The following is a 16446-nucleotide window of genomic DNA, read 5'->3' on the forward strand; positions in this document are numbered from 1 at the left end:
TGTTTGCCCTCTCCACTGGATCTTTAATCTGTTTGCATGGAGTAATTACGATCGTATTGTATTGGAATCCACATTCACAGCAGATGCTGTAAGTAGTGTTTGCCCTCTCCACTGGATCTTTAATCTGTTTGCATGGAGTAATTACGATCGCAATGTGTTGGAATCCACATTCACAGCAGATGCTGTAAGTAGTGTTTGCCCTCTCCACTGGATCTTTAATCTGTTTGCATGGAGTAATTATGATCGTATTGTATTGGAATCCACATTTACAGCAGATGCTGTAAGTAGTGTTTGCCCTCTCCACTGGATCTTTAATCTGTTTGTATGGAGTAATTATGATCGTATTGTATCAGAATCCACATTCACAGCAGATGCTGTAAGTAGTGTTTGCCCTCTCCACTGGATCTTTAATCTGTTTGCATGGAGTAATTATGATCATATTGTATCGGAAACCACATTCACAGCAGATGCTGTAAGTAGTGTTTGCCCTCTCCACTGGATCTTTAATCTGTTTGCATGGAGTAATTACGATCGTATTGTATCAGAAACCACATCACAGCAGATGTTGTAAGTAGTGTTTGCCCTCTCCGTTGGGTCTCTAAGTGCATGGAGTAATTGTAATAATATTGTAGTGGAATCCACAATCATAAGGGATATTGTTGTTTTTTCTATCCATCAAGTTCTTAGGTAGTTTGGTGCATACTAATTGTAATCATATTGTGTTGTGGCTTCGATATTCTGTTCTGAATTTATGTTCTTTACAAGAATTCATGAACAACTACCTGAACAGACAAAATATCTCAATGGAAATATAAAAGATAACAAACTTGTACTTCCTGAAGTGATTTTTACACTCCTCATATACGATTGGAGTTTAAAGAAACAGGTAAATACCGTGACCGTAACTAAAATCGTGCCAACAATGTAAAGATTGGCATAAGAACTTCCCAGCTTCAAGATGTGCAATACAGAAGAAGCTACAAAGAAAACCACATCTCGACAACTTTCCTCAACAATGGATACCAGGAACACTTGATAAACAATAAAATGAACACCAAGAACAGAGAGGAAGAAAATTACAACCATATTCCTCAATGTCTGATCTATCTACAATACCTCACCATGCCAGAAAAGATGATTATACAATAAATTAGTACAATACTAAAATAATAGGATAAGAATGACACACACAAAAAAAAAGATAAAAGAATCCATCTACATCCACCCCAGGAACAAATTCATGCCATTACCAACACACAAACAGTCTTTCTCAGGACTACCCTGAAGACAACAGTAGTTTAGCAGCTGAAATGTAAGATAAAATCTAGTTAGTAATCAACAGTTATAGTTGGGATGTTGTATAGACTACTAACCATGACTACAATTGATACCTGACCACCAAAACTTCACTGTGAGTATTTTAATATGTATCTATACACATGTGTTCTTAATTACTTTAGCTTTCTAAGTAAATTATCACCGTTTTACTGATCATTTCAAAATTGGAAATCACCAATTCCAATTGATGTAGTGCCCAATTCCGATTATGTACAGTAAAGTTGATGATGTCATTGTGTATTATTGTTGACAGTTTAACGTTAAAATTGTAACGAGTACACAGAACGTACTTTGAAGCTTCATTAAATTTGAAATGGTTAAAGTTATCAATAAATGTGCCATGCAAAAAAACAACAAAACAAAATCACTATATCTTTCCGTTTTTTATTTCAAAGAATGAAAAATACAAATGGGGACTGACCTTGTGGCTAGTACATGATGGATACATAACTTTATGTGACAGTTGTGAGAGACAAACAACTTGTTGAGGTTTATTGCCTAAATTCATCATTCACTTCAGCCATAACTTTGATGACTTTTGTTATCACTCTACACATTTTGAAATAAACCACTTTCTAAAACAAACGAAGTATTCCAACCAAAGGTCAAATAAAGTGACAGTGTTTGAATGTTTCCAGCATGATTCTAAGGCTCCCATGTAATGTAAGTTACACGCACACGGTTTATGTTGAGGAGCGTCAGTGTATGTATCGTAATGCACAAACTTAGTGTACACGTGATGCAAATTTTGGTCATTCAAAATGCTCTGTTGTGCTGAAAATGAAGCCACACCCAAAAATAAATCTATCCAAAGATTGTAGATCGTTCCACTTTTGGAAGGTACAATAATAATAAAAGTTAAGTGTTTTTCTCTTGGTGTGAACTTGAGAAATGACCAGACAGACATTGTAAAAAACAGCAAGAAAAAAATGCTTACTCCTAATAACTGGTAAACTGAGCATAAAACTTTTGGTGAAGAAATCCACAGTGCGGTATTAACGGGGAGCCACATGGCGTATCATCCCGAGATCTTCACGAGTAAAGTCCATGTAGATCTCCAGCAAGCACACAGTGTGTATTGGCTCTCTGCATAGGGTGTTGTTATCGACCCTTTGCTAATGTACAATCCGTAAAGAAATGGGTGTGTATCAACTTATGTAAATAAATGAGAAACAGACAGAGATTGTTTAACTGATGATATTATATTCTATTGTGAATAATGTTTCATGTTTTTGTGTCGAAAAAAAAAAGGAAAACATAAAAGGTCGTGATTGTAAGCATACTTAAAAATCAGAAGACTGTTACTCTGAATAAAGTGGTTTGGTTGGTGATATTTTTAATTTTTTGGCAATCAGTTTTCTGTGATCGGGAAATTTGACAAATTCTACCAATTCCAATTGTCGCCCAATTATCAATAATCGGCCCAATTCCGATTGCTCAACCGATTATTGGTAAAACAGTATAAGTTATCTCGTAATGTGTATTAGAATATATTCATAACATAACTTAGAGGGTGAGTAATAATTCAAAACAAAGAAGATGACTTATTTAATATTACTTCAATAAATCATCTCAAGAAGAAGATTTTAGTATAACAGAATTATTCTTAGTGCCAACCTTGACTGATCCTCATTGTGTATTCTCTTTAGCTCTCGGATGTGAAGATTACGTTCTCGCTCCAGTTTCTCCAGCTCTATCTGTAGGTCCATATCTTCTTTCTTTAGTGCTGCCTGTCTTAGCTTTAAGATTTCTTCTTGTTCATAATATTCATACCAGCTAAGTCTAAAATGAAGAGATTTAGTAAATAAACAAGGTTATTACTAACTGTATTATAAAGAACACTATTCTCCCTAGACAATTCTAGAAGATTTGATAATACCAGTTCGGCAGAATTTATCGATAAAAAGCAGGCGATCAAGTGACTAAATATGTTCTTTGTACAAAAAAGATTTGTTGTTTTGTTTTAAATTGAGATTAAAGACATTCAGAAAAGATGTATAGATAAATTCTTAATCTTATACTACTGGTTTTATACAACACTACTCAGTGTGCCGATGAACTTCTGTACAAAAAGATTTGTTGTTTTGTTTTAAATTGAGATTAAAAACATTCAGAAAAGATGTATAAATAAATTCTTAATCTTATACTACTGGTTTCATACAACACTACTCAGTGTGCCGATGAACTTCTGTTTCAAAATTTAATTTAGAACTATAATTCTAATCACCTTGTGCCACAAAATAGTGTAAAAATGATATTACCATATAACAGTTATAAATCTAATTTTATAAATAAAAATTTCTAAATGTCTAAACTTTAGTTTTTGTAGGATCTTTAGATGTTTAAAATGTATAGTACGCATTTTTTCTTTCTCTGATCTTTTAACGGCCTCTAGGACCTTCTTTTCTACATAGAATAACAAATAAAAGGTAGATTTGAGTTTCTAGATGAGCTATGAACCTATTGGTTGAATTCACCTCCCAACAAGGTCTCAACAAATCAATGTGTATCTCGACTTTGAATATAGGTATGCTCTCCAGCAATAAACGGCCATAAAGGAGAGAAACAATGCTGCAAACCTTTGTAAGCAGCTTGCCAATCACTCCTTGTGGCTTATTCTTGAAGAAATAGTTTCGCAAAGCTATACTTGAAGATCGAATATGATACATTTAGAAATAATTCCCAACTAATCAGACCTGTTTTCCTTATTCTACTGCTGAAACTATATCACATACATTTGAAAACTGTAGAAATGTTTTTATATAGGAAGGCAGGAAATAAGGATATTTAGGGTTGGTGAATAAAGTAGTTTAATAATAAATACACTTCATAATGGCACATTATTACAAACCAATATTGATCATGCACTATAAATTTATTTATAACCTTTGATTTTTCCTGTATGAGAGGGCTAATTATTTTTAAAGTCTTACATTTTTCAAAGTTTCTTTTCTTGGTAAAGCAAATATCTGGTAATAGTGTGTTTTTCAAATGTTCTGTTAATTGAAATTTAGTAAAATAATTTTATATCCCGACACTTCATATTAAAATTCTCAAAATACTTCTTACAAGTATATAACTTACTCTTTTGGTGGTTCTGGTTTAAGAAAATCACCATTGGTCAGACTTGTAGCATTACCATTGGCACTTTTACCTTTCTGCTGGGCTGTGCTTGGTTTTTTCTTCACCAGAAGTTTCCGTTGACGTTCTATTTCTTCTCTTTCTGTAGCAATTTGTTCTTGCTTTCTGAGTACAGAGACATATAAGTAAACCAATCATGTGTTTTGATGAGTACAGAGACATACAAGTAAACCAATTATGTGTTTTGATGAGTACAGAGACATATAAGTAAACCAATCACGTTGTCTCTGTACTCATCAAAACAAAACACATAATTGGTTTACTTATAGATGAGTACAGAGATATTTAAGTAAACCAATTATGTGTTTGATGAGTAAAGAGACATTTAATTAAACCAATTATGTGTTTGATGAGTAAAGAGACATTTAATTAAACCAATTATGTGTTTTGATGAGTACAGAGACATTTAAGTAAACCAATTATGTGTTTTGATGAGTACAGAGACATTTAAGTAAACCAGTTATGTGTTTGATGAGTAAAGACATTAGTAAACCAGTTATGTGTTTTGATGAGTACAGAGACATATAAGTAAACAAATCATGTGTTTTGATGAGTAAAGAGACATATAAGTAAACCAATTACGTGTTTTGATGATTAAAAGCTTTAAAAATAATTTATGTACAAGTTAACTTTTATCAACCATTTGACATTTCCTGTTAAACACAGTTTTCATGACAAAAAAATATTTTTGTAGATGAAACAGATTGTGTGTCATTAGCTTCATGAGAATAATAATGAATTTATTATAAATTGTCCTATACCAGTTATCAGTACATATATAAGTAGTATACAAAATGTTTACTTTATTAATTCGGTAAAGGCATGCCCGTCTACCCAGTTTTCTACAAAAGACGCTCCCTGTCGTTGAGTTACAAACTGACCAAGCCTTAGCCTGTTCTGCATGCATCTTTGTCTGGACTGTTTTTTCTCCATCGTAGACTGTAACAGATTAGAAAAAACAACTGATGTTTTTTTAATTTAAAAGACATGACTTGATTTTTATCTTTCTTTTTTAATAAATACAACAAAGAAAAGTTATTTTTGTTAAGTGTCAATCAGCTTACAATGTTTAACTAAAAACAAACAAACTCAAAAACCACATGCATTATTTAGACAAAATAATTTAGAGAAAGAAAGTCAGAACACTTCGAAACCTAGTTAATATCAACAAAATTTTTGAATCTCTAAATAAATAGTCATGTTTTAGTACAAATACTCAACTCAATTACGCTTATTTGGTTTAAAAAAAAAGGATTAGATGGGCCTAAAGTAAACAGTATAACTATGTAATACTGTACAACAATGTACAAATGCCAACGAGAGGGCATTATATATAACAATGAAGATAAGACAAGTTTAATACAACAATGTAGAAATGCCAACGATAGGGCTAAGTTAATGAGAGGGCATTATATATAACAATGAAGATAAGACAAGTTAATTCTGGAACACATACAAATAGATTCATAAAATATGGTAAAAGTGATAAGTACTATAAAAGTTTCAAATGGTATAAATTTATTGAAACCCTTCATAACAGAAAACAGGCAATCTAATATTGACCAATGGGGGGTGCCATTACTTGAAAATGACAGAAAGGTACACTCTTTAACAATGCATTCACTTGGCCAACTTACATACATTTTGAATATTCAAAAGAAAATATCGACAAGTCATAAAGATTCTTTTTTCATAATTAGTAGGATGCCTCACAGGTAAAAAATGTTTAAAAATTCTCTCAGTCATGATTTAGATGAACATACACACACATATTTTGTTAATTTACATAATTATAATTTTAAATGATGAAAAAAAACACATTTGACCAGAGGGTTATCACCATATTAATACAAATAAATGTGACATTCATAAGATTGTTCATAGAAACTGATAAAGCAGTAATAATTGACTTAATAAAGATAATATTATATTATTAAAAGGACTTTTTTGAGAATATATGTTCAGGTTAGCAACCTGAGAAAATGTGATTTTGAACACTAGAGATGCCTCATATTTTCAAAAAAATTAAAAGCTTAGAATCTATAAAACAATATAGGCTATATCTTACAGAGACTTATTAGATTTACCTATAGAGCTAGAAGTAGTCTAAAACTTTTATTACAAACTATCAATATAACACAATACAAAAACAAATTCTAATGTTTTAGTTATTTCTTAAGCTCTGTTGTAATTCTGTTATGTTCTATTGTAATTTGCTTCTGCAAAGAATGGTGAGGTGAAAACTAAACCACATCTTTATCTCACAGTGATTTTTTGGGGTTAGAGGGTTCCCTTTCATAACCATTTAGTAATTTTATTATATGAATGTCCATTCTCAGAAAAAGCTGTGATATAAAATATTTCACTCTTTCTAAAAATATCTTACTCAAATTCTTAAAAATCCTAAGGCATAACTAAAATACTTTAATATTGTATTCTGGTAATTTCATTTAGAAACAAAAAACCAGAATATAGTACTACAGGGCATGGACAATATACAGATTAATAAATAGACTAGGAATAAGGCAGATGTAATAACCTGTTAAAAATTAAATTCTTAGTTGTTACTCATCACTTTTAAAGTAAAAATCTTGTAGAACATAATAGCAAAAAAAACAGCTTTAACTCATTAACTTCTGGCTGACTTTGTTGGTTTTCATTACTGTTTACGCCATTAACTTATGACTTCTCAAAGCTGAAATATAAGGAATTACAACACAACATGGCAACTGTGGTGGAAGTGTAGACCTTCGTAACATCAGTACAAGTGTAGTTTTATCGACTGTAACCAGTTATTGTTTGACAAAACCACACCAGTGTAGACCTCGTAACATCAGTACAAGTGTAGTTTTATCGACTGTAACCAGTTATTGTTTGACAAAACCACACCAGTGTAGACCTCGTAACATCAGTACAAGTGTAGTTTTATCGACTGTAACCAGTTATTGTTTGGGTGTGGTTTTGTTGAAAAATATTTTCATTTTCCTCATAGGGGGTTATGAAAAGAAATCAGGAAATTCACAAACATTAATGTTTTTTTATTCGGAGAAACTGGCCAAAATTAAAATTTGGAATCTTAAAAAAACATAAATAAAGCATTTTTTATTTGGTAAGTTTCAATACTGAAATATTTTACAATATTATAAGAGAATGATAAGTTTATTTTCTATTATTTGTTCATTCAATCGAGCAAGTTTGTCTTTGGGGCAAAATACACCCGAGTGGGGTACATAGAATTAAACAGGAGATGTGAATCACGTAGCTAATTACTAATGATGAGGAGGTCATTTTCCAGTTGCTACTGAAGGATAATATTTATGACATATCATCTAGAAGATGATATATACCACAATATAGAAGTTTAAATTTTGTATCTTGTTCCATTCATAGAGTTGTAAGGTAGAATAAACTTTTAATAAAATCCTTGTTTCGCCAAATGTTATTCTCTGTAGCTGTTAACTTAACAGAGTTCAAGCACAGTTTTGATACATCGAAGTACATCCTATTTTGTGTAATAATAAACTATAAGGACACTGACAACAAACGTGATGTTTTGGCTAAAGGCTGAAACCAATTACAATTAACTCCTGTAATGTGAAAACTTAATATTGTTATAGATTTAGCAATAAAGTTACATTTTTCAGGATAACTTCGAAAACAACAAAATCAAAAACAGCCAAAGTCTGTAAGATAATTGTAAGTGTTTTTCTAACAATTTTCAATGAAAGTACCAGATTTACATAAAAAAATTTATAAAATCCACATTTATTCGGTCAAATTTTTACATAGTAGCAAAAAACTTTCTCTAATTTCTAAGAATAAAAAATTAACCTAGTTATATATCAAAGTATGGTAATGAGCAGGTGGTCTAACAATTATTAGGCTGTAGAATTAAACTGTACCATAAATATTTTTCATAATCTATACTCTACACAAAATATTTAGAAGCAGTCCTACAAAAACATTGTGTTGGACTTTAAAGAGTGAAAATAGCATTACTGAATTAAATTAAAAAATAAACTTACCTTTTCTATTAAAAGTTGTTTTGTAACATCTGTACACTTTATTATTTGCTCCTTTTGTTTTTCTATTAGTTTCTGTTGAGCTTGTAATTGTCTTTTTATTTCTTCACTTGCCTGTCACAGTCAAGATTTTGTTAGACACAAACAAGAAAGTAATCACTATCACAGGATTATTGCCACAAACCCTAAACTTCAGTTCTTAAAAGAGATAACTATGACAACTAATATTAAACAGGCAATAATACATAAAAACTCTACATTCTTGGATGATAAAATCAAACAATTTCTTGTTACAAAGTTTCTACTTATTAGCAATAAAGATACTTCACTTGGAAGACAAGAACATCAAACTTGGACAAGTCTATCCAATATACACTAGAGATATTCAACATGCTTTAAAAACAAATAAGTGTTTTAAAACTACTCTTACCAGAGAAAGATGATGGTGTGATAATCATGGACATTAAGGAGAGTAGTAAGTTTATATTAATGAAATGTCAACGAGAGATCTTCTGTTGTGTTTAGTTCCTACACATTTCATTCAAGACTCATACTTATATCATCTGTAATTATTTTATGGCACAGTGACCCAATTCCCAACTCTCTATTTCCATAATGTCATCCATAATTATTTTTTTGGCCCAGTGACCCAATTCCCAACTCTCTATTTCCATAATGTCATCTATAATTATTTTTTTGGCCCAGTGACCCAATTCCCAACTCTCTATTTCCATAATGTCATCTGTAATTATTTTTTGGCACAGTGACCCAATTCCCAACTCTCTATTTCTATAATGTCATCTATAATTATTTTATGGCACAGTGACCCAATTCCCAACTCTCTATTTCCATAATGTCATCTGTAATTATTCATCAGCTTTGCTCTTTTTGGCTCATTTACCAGTTTATTGTTGATGAAGAGAAGCTTATTCTTAAAGTTGTCCCGTCTTTTGTTTTTTTTACTTCTCTACTTTTGGCATCTTACATTTTTCTAGTGTCATTAAAAGAAAATCATTAAATATGCTTAGTTCATTCAAATTCTAAATAACAATAAAAATATTTAACAGTATAAGTTGTAGTGTTCTTTTGTAACATCACAAATGAAAATTAACAATGTCACATTATGACATCACGTATTAAAATTAACAATGTGACATTATGACATCACGTATTAAAATTAACAATGTGACATTATGACATCACATGAAAATTAACAATGTGACATTATGACATCACATGAAAATTAACAATGTGACATTATGACATTCCACTTGAAAATTAACAATGTCACATTATGACATTACACTTGAAAATTAACAATGTCACATTATGACATCCCACTTGAAAATTAACAATGTCACATTATGACATTACACTTGAAAATTAACAATGTCACATTATGACATCCCACTTGAAAATTAACAATGTCACATTATGACATCCCACTTGAAAATTAACAATGTCACATTATGACATCCCAATTGAAAATTAACAATGTCACATTATGACATTACACTTGAAAATTAACAATGTCAGATTATGACATTACACTTGAAAATTAACAATGTCACATTATGACATCCTACTTGAAAATTAACAATGTCACATCATGACATCACACTTGAAAATTAACAATGTCACATTATGACATCCCACTTGAAAATTAACAATGTCACATTATGACATCCCACTTGAAAATTAACAATGTCACATTATGACATTACACTTGAAAATTAACAATGTCACATCATGACATTACACTTGAAAATTAACAATGTCACATCATGCAGTTCCATTTTTACAGAAAAAGAATCATACCTTCTAAAGTAATTTATAACAAAATTAAATAACAACATACCCTCTTTAATTCATCTATTTTGTTATCTCTCATTTCTAGATCCATTGCCGACTTGCTTTCAAGTTCCTTGAACTTATTTATAGTGAGATCTGTCTGAATGGCTCTATGACAGACTTGGACTGCTCGCTGTGCTGGAACAATCATACTTGAAAAATCTAAACTGTTTGCTAGAGAAGGTGAGCTCAGTTGGTTGCCCTGGAGACACGAGAGTTCACACAGTTAGTATATAACTTTTCCAATTTTATTTTGGAACTTCTGCAAAGCAACACACTTTTTTACTGCACGCTCGTTAAATATTGATCAAAATATAAATCACTAAGAGATTTGAATACAGACAAATGGGTATTGAAAGGTTGAACAATTCAATCAAGTAAAAACACTCACGTGCAAAGTTTGAACAAAAATTTCCACAAAAGATTTTTTGCAAACTTTATCACACAAATCTAAATTCCACAATGTGATATTGGCTCAAGAGTAATTTTCAGCCAACTATGCACTATTGACAAATAGATTTTAAAAGAGGTACTCAGTACTATAGTAAATATTAAAGTCAGTAATACAGTACAATTTTGAAAACACTAAACTTTAAAATTCAGGGGAGGTGGAAGTAGCATGTATAGGTGTGTTTATGCATTCATCTTGCAAGTAGTGACATAGAATTTTTCGGAAATTAACTCCTTGCTTCACTAGATATTTAACCCATTTACTGCGACTCCTCCAAGTACGAGCGGAATTTCTGCAAGACATACATCTTATATGGCACACTTGCACCCAACTGCCGGAGGTGGACCATGCCCTATACGGCAAAGCGGCAGCAAATGGGTTAAACTTTATAAGTAAAGTCTGTGTGGAATTAATTCACAAACTCTGGAGTAAAGACAAGCAGGACTGTAAAAAAAGTAAATTATAAACATACAACATCTCACAATAAAATTAGTAATGAAACAATGACCTTCTTCTGCAAAACCTAAATTTATTATTTGCAACACAAAATCAAACAGTACTTTTTTTGTTTCAGATTTTTTCACAAAGCTACACAAAAAGCTATTTGTATACAGCCATCCCTAATTTTGAACTAACAGACTAGATGAGAAGCAGCTTGTCAATAGTATCCACTGTCAACATTTGGACTATTCTGATCTGGCAAAAGAGCAGAATTTGACTGTCATTTCTACAGTACACCCATATTCTATACACGTTATTCACTAGTTCATGCCCAGCCAAACAGTTTCTTTAATTTACCCAATTTCTTGCTCTACACCAGTGGTTTTCAAACTTTTTTGTCCTCAGACCACTTTGGCAGGAAAAAAAAGGCCCCGTGGACAATCTACCAGTCTTACCCCATCTGTTCTGTTCTCTCATACGTACTCAGCTATGACAATGCGTGTAAGTGACTTCCATTTTGGACCACACTTTGAGAACCATTACTCTACATCAGTCTGTACTTTCTTAAGGGAATTAAATCTAAAGGGATCTTTAATACAATGAAACTTTCCAATTCATCATTAAATCTAAAGGGATCTTTAATACAATGAAACTTTCCAATTCATCACTAAATCTAAAGGGATCTTTAATGCAATGAAACATTCCAATTCATCACTAAATTTTATCAAAGTTATTTTACACATCAAAAAAAGCATTTGGAAATATGAAAAGCTGCCATTAGTTAGGCCTACCTACCATAAAAATGCCTTGAGATGTTGGAGACTTAGAACCACCATACCGACTAGGACTAAGGCCTTGATGCTAGAGAAAAAACATATCATTATATTGTGACAGAAAACAAATTATGTAACTCAAATGCTTTGATGTATGTTAACAATGTTCTACGTATACAAATAAGTAGTTATCTGTGAATCTCATACAAATAAAAACCAAACAAACAGATTAATACAATGTCACATTATCTTTTTATGTGTTATAAAACAAAATAATCAAAGAAGTTTAAATATTTATAACACAATTAACTCTACTACGTTTTTTCCCGAGTACTTTTGTTAACATTTTTGTGTTACGTTTTCGAAGCATAATTTAACTACCAAAATCAAATAAGAGACACAGAATATTAAGATGTTTTATATATATTTTAATACATTAGTTTGGCTAGCTGTAAAATGATTCTTCTCAGATTGCTTTCAAGTTACCCATTCCTCTTCAATTTGCACGACAAGAATAAAATAAATAATTCCAAACATCATACCTTAAAGTAATCATTTATTTTCTTCCCCGTCTCACTCCGGCTACTTTTTCCTCCTGTAATACCAATCAAAAACTTAATTATAGTATATAAAATCAGTCTTAGTTCAGCTGATGCTAAAAGATTGAAGCAATAACTATAATACATTTAAGAGTGACCCAAACATGACCGGCATGAATAAAATTATCATCGACACAAAATTGGTAGCACAAAACTTGGGTGTGTTAAACTGTTGATCGAATAATAAACACAATAACTTACTAGCTACATAGAAAAGAATAAATAATGAACATCACAAACTGAGTATCCAGTTTGTATAAATAACACAGTTCAACTCTCACACAGCTTACAAATTATCATGAACTCAAGGAAGAGAAACTTTCTTCAGTATTCTTTCAATTACAATGGATAATGTAATTATATTTCTATTTGCTACTTAAATTAAATACTTTAGTTTGTCACAATTAACTTATCAATACTTGAGACGTAAACTTCTTAATCAGTGTACAGTTTAATCCTATGTACGTGGATGGGGGTCAAAGTGCACATGTCATGGTTTTTACAGATTTAGTTCTTCAAATTAATATATCAGTGTGAATATTTGAGATGTTTGTTTGTTTGTAATTATGCACAAAGCTACACAATGGGCTATCAGTGCTCTGCCCACCACGGGTATCGAAACCCGGTTTCTAGCGTTGTAAGTCCGCAGACATACCGCTGTGCTACTGGGGGCATTTGAGATGTAAACTTTTTAATTAGTGTACAGTTTAACCCTATGTACGTGGTTGGGGGTCAAAGTGCACATTCATGGTTTTTACAAAGTTACATTCAAAATTTAATTATACTACTTTTATCATTAAAATATATCAATAAATTTGACATCAAAACCTATTTAATGAATCAAGTGTTGATATTTCATAAGATTTAGTTTCTAAAGGAAACACTGAAATAAATTCTAAAGTAAAATTTTTAATTTACAGATTCCCATATAAGGCTATCTCATTTTGACAACGACATTTGAGTTATTCGGCCCGCAGATTCATTGTTGCTATTACAGCGTTCACATAGAACAGGTCATTAAGTATTTTAACAGACTTATGGGTAAGTTTGAAAGCCAGATAAATTATAAGTTATAGAATTTTGTATGCTTTGCACATTTTATTATTTTGTGTTCTTGACTGTATATTTGAAATAAATGAAAATTATTTTATGTACTACTATTATTGCTTAAAACAAATGAGGGCTATGTTTCTTTAGGGCGATAAGCAAACAAAAAGAAGAGGCCTGATGTAAGTGATAAATTTATTGTTTTTTATTCATATTTTTTATATACTATTGTTGAAGTAATTCACTGTAAAAATTAGAAACTTATTGGATTAGATAGCACAATGTAACTGAAAATTTGATGACAAGGAACCCACTTTGAGACTAATAATGCTTGAAGACGGCTTGAATGGATAATGAAGAAAAATGTTAATGTAAGTTTAACATAACAGCAAATGTACAATGTTTCGACAAGGTTTTGTCATCATCAGGTACCTTGACTTGAGCTAGGCACTCACCTAGTAACTTAACTTTTGACTGACTGACAATGTGTATCATCAGACAGTTTTAGTGTATTACTTGACATAGGTTAAATCATAAATCAGACTTCACTATTGACTGACTGACAATGTGTATTATCAGACAGTTTTAGTGTATTACTTGAAATGGGTTAACTCATAAATCAGACTGCACTATTGACTGATTGACAAGCTGTATCATCAGACAGTTTTAGTGTATTACTTGACATAGGTTAAATCATAAATCAGACTTCACTATTGACAAGCTGTATCATCAGACAGTTTTAGTGTATTACATGATTTAACCCATGTCAATCAATAGTGAAGTCTGATTTCAAGCTGTATCATCAGACAATTTTAGTGTGTTAATTGACATGGGTTAAAAACTCAGAACCAGAAATTACTAAACAATCACTAGAATAAGAAAAGAATGGCACTTTAATAATATACAACGACTTTGCCCACACACGTTAGCTTAACCACTCTGGATGTCAAATATTCTTACATCTTTGCATGCTTATGTTTCATAATTTTCCCACTTCATGAGAGATACCAATATCTGAGCCATTTCCAGTTAGAATATTATTTCATCCAGTTAAATGAATAAACTGGTGAAATGTATGTGTACACACATAATCTTTTACTTCAAACTACAGAACAAGTATAAAACATCCTGTGTTAAGTATTACCACTGGTCCTCACAGAATTATTATTAATTTTTGTAATCGTAATCACAGAATTAAGTTTACACCCCCTAAATGTCATAACACTGTAGAATGTTTTCACTGATAGGAGTGCTTACAATTAGTTTTAAAAATAGGTTATAATTTCATTGAAAATTTTCTTAGTTAGGCCACATTTGGAATATTGCCTTCACCTCAGAAGAACACTAAATTTTTGTAAAGGGTTAAGAGGAGCACTACTAGGATGGACAGACTGTCTTACTAGGATAGGTTAATATCTCTGAGCTTGTTTTCTATTGAAAACAGAAGAGTTAGAGGGAATGTGGTTGAGGTGTTTAAGATTGTCAATGATATCAATGGTGAAATCAATTAAATCATATTTAATGGTGAGAATGGTAAGACTAGGGCAGCTTTATTTTTCTAATAAGGTGATTAGCCTTTGAAAGAGGTTACCTTCAGAGGTGTGTGATGCAGTTAATTTAAGAGAAAGCTTGATAAATATTTGAATGATAAGAGCTGGGTTTCAGTTGTTTTAGTGTTTATATTAGTGGATAGGATGTTCTAGACGGACCAAAACACCCCTTCTTGTCCTTTAATGTTATGTTCTTATTTATCAAACTCTATCAGTTATATAGTAAAGGCTGTATGCTATAATAGACAGTTAGAGGTGTTTAAAAACTTACTTAGTGATTCACAATGAATAAAACTTCCATTAATTCTTTCAACCTGGGCTCGGTCCATAGGACCGACCTCGTAACCATTTTGTGCTTGTTATCAGTTATATTGTAAAGGCTGTACTGCTATAATAGACAGTTAGAGGTGTTTCAAAAACTTACTTAGTGATTCACAATGAATAAAACTTCCATTAATTCTTTCAACCCGGGCTCGGTCCATAGGACCGACCTCGTAACCATTTTGTGCTTGTTATAGTTTTCATACCATAACTTTTAAGTTAGTAAGCGAATGTTAACAAATTTCTCAGTTTATCGGTAAACATTACAATGCTTTCATATGAAAAATATCTAATTTTGTTTATTAAGTCTTAAGGTTTGTAAAGCAATGTTTCTCTCGTGCCTTTTTTTTTCTTTTCACATCTTGCCTATCTATCATGCAAAGTAATTTTCATCTTAACATTAAAAATACTTTTATGCATCGGAAAATTTTGAAATTTCACATGTGAAATCTTTATAATGTCCAGATAGTTATCAAGTGTTTCCTAAGAAAAAACTTTATATTTTATCTGTTATTTTCACTAATTAATCTCTGTGTGAGTTCGGTAGATTTGACCAATCTCACAACCACCATAAAAAATTAGGAAATAAACATAAATTATGCCTTTTTCATTCTAGAATGAATACAAATTATAACATAAAAACATAAATGTTTAGACGAAATAGCTTAAATCTCATAACACTATATATTTATAAATATTTATTATTTTTATTATATTGACCTTTCACCAGTGCCTGGCTAACAATACAGAAGTTACAACGACGTGGCTCACGTGCACTCATTTTACGATATCAAATAACATAAAGTTGACCTTTGGTCTGTACAAAGTAACCTGTCTTGGCTGTGTTTTAGTAGACTTGTATTTTGTAAAATACAGTCACATTTAATTATCATACATTATATATGTATATAG

General features: G+C 31.3%; 1 protein-coding gene across 1 annotated transcript in view; it reads right to left on the reverse strand.

The window, feature by feature from the left end:
* Positions 1-16446, reverse strand: part of LOC106474207 (serine/threonine-protein kinase tousled-like 1) — a 38057-nt gene that overhangs the window by 16791 nt on the left and 4820 nt on the right. The window contains exons 4-8 of the mRNA XM_022402560.1: positions 10360-10554; positions 8505-8615; positions 5282-5418; positions 4423-4584; positions 2956-3120 (exon numbers count right to left, since the gene is read on the reverse strand). Coding sequence (XP_022258268.1) covers positions 2956-3120; positions 4423-4584; positions 5282-5418; positions 8505-8615; positions 10360-10554 — 770 coding nt within the window. The remainder of the gene's footprint in view (positions 1-2955; positions 3121-4422; positions 4585-5281; positions 5419-8504; positions 8616-10359; positions 10555-16446) is intronic.

Source organism: Limulus polyphemus, unplaced genomic scaffold, assembly GCF_000517525.1.
Source record: "Limulus polyphemus unplaced genomic scaffold, Limulus_polyphemus-2.1.2 Scaffold6948, whole genome shotgun sequence".
NCBI classification, from domain to species: domain Eukaryota; kingdom Metazoa; phylum Arthropoda; class Merostomata; order Xiphosura; family Limulidae; genus Limulus; species Limulus polyphemus.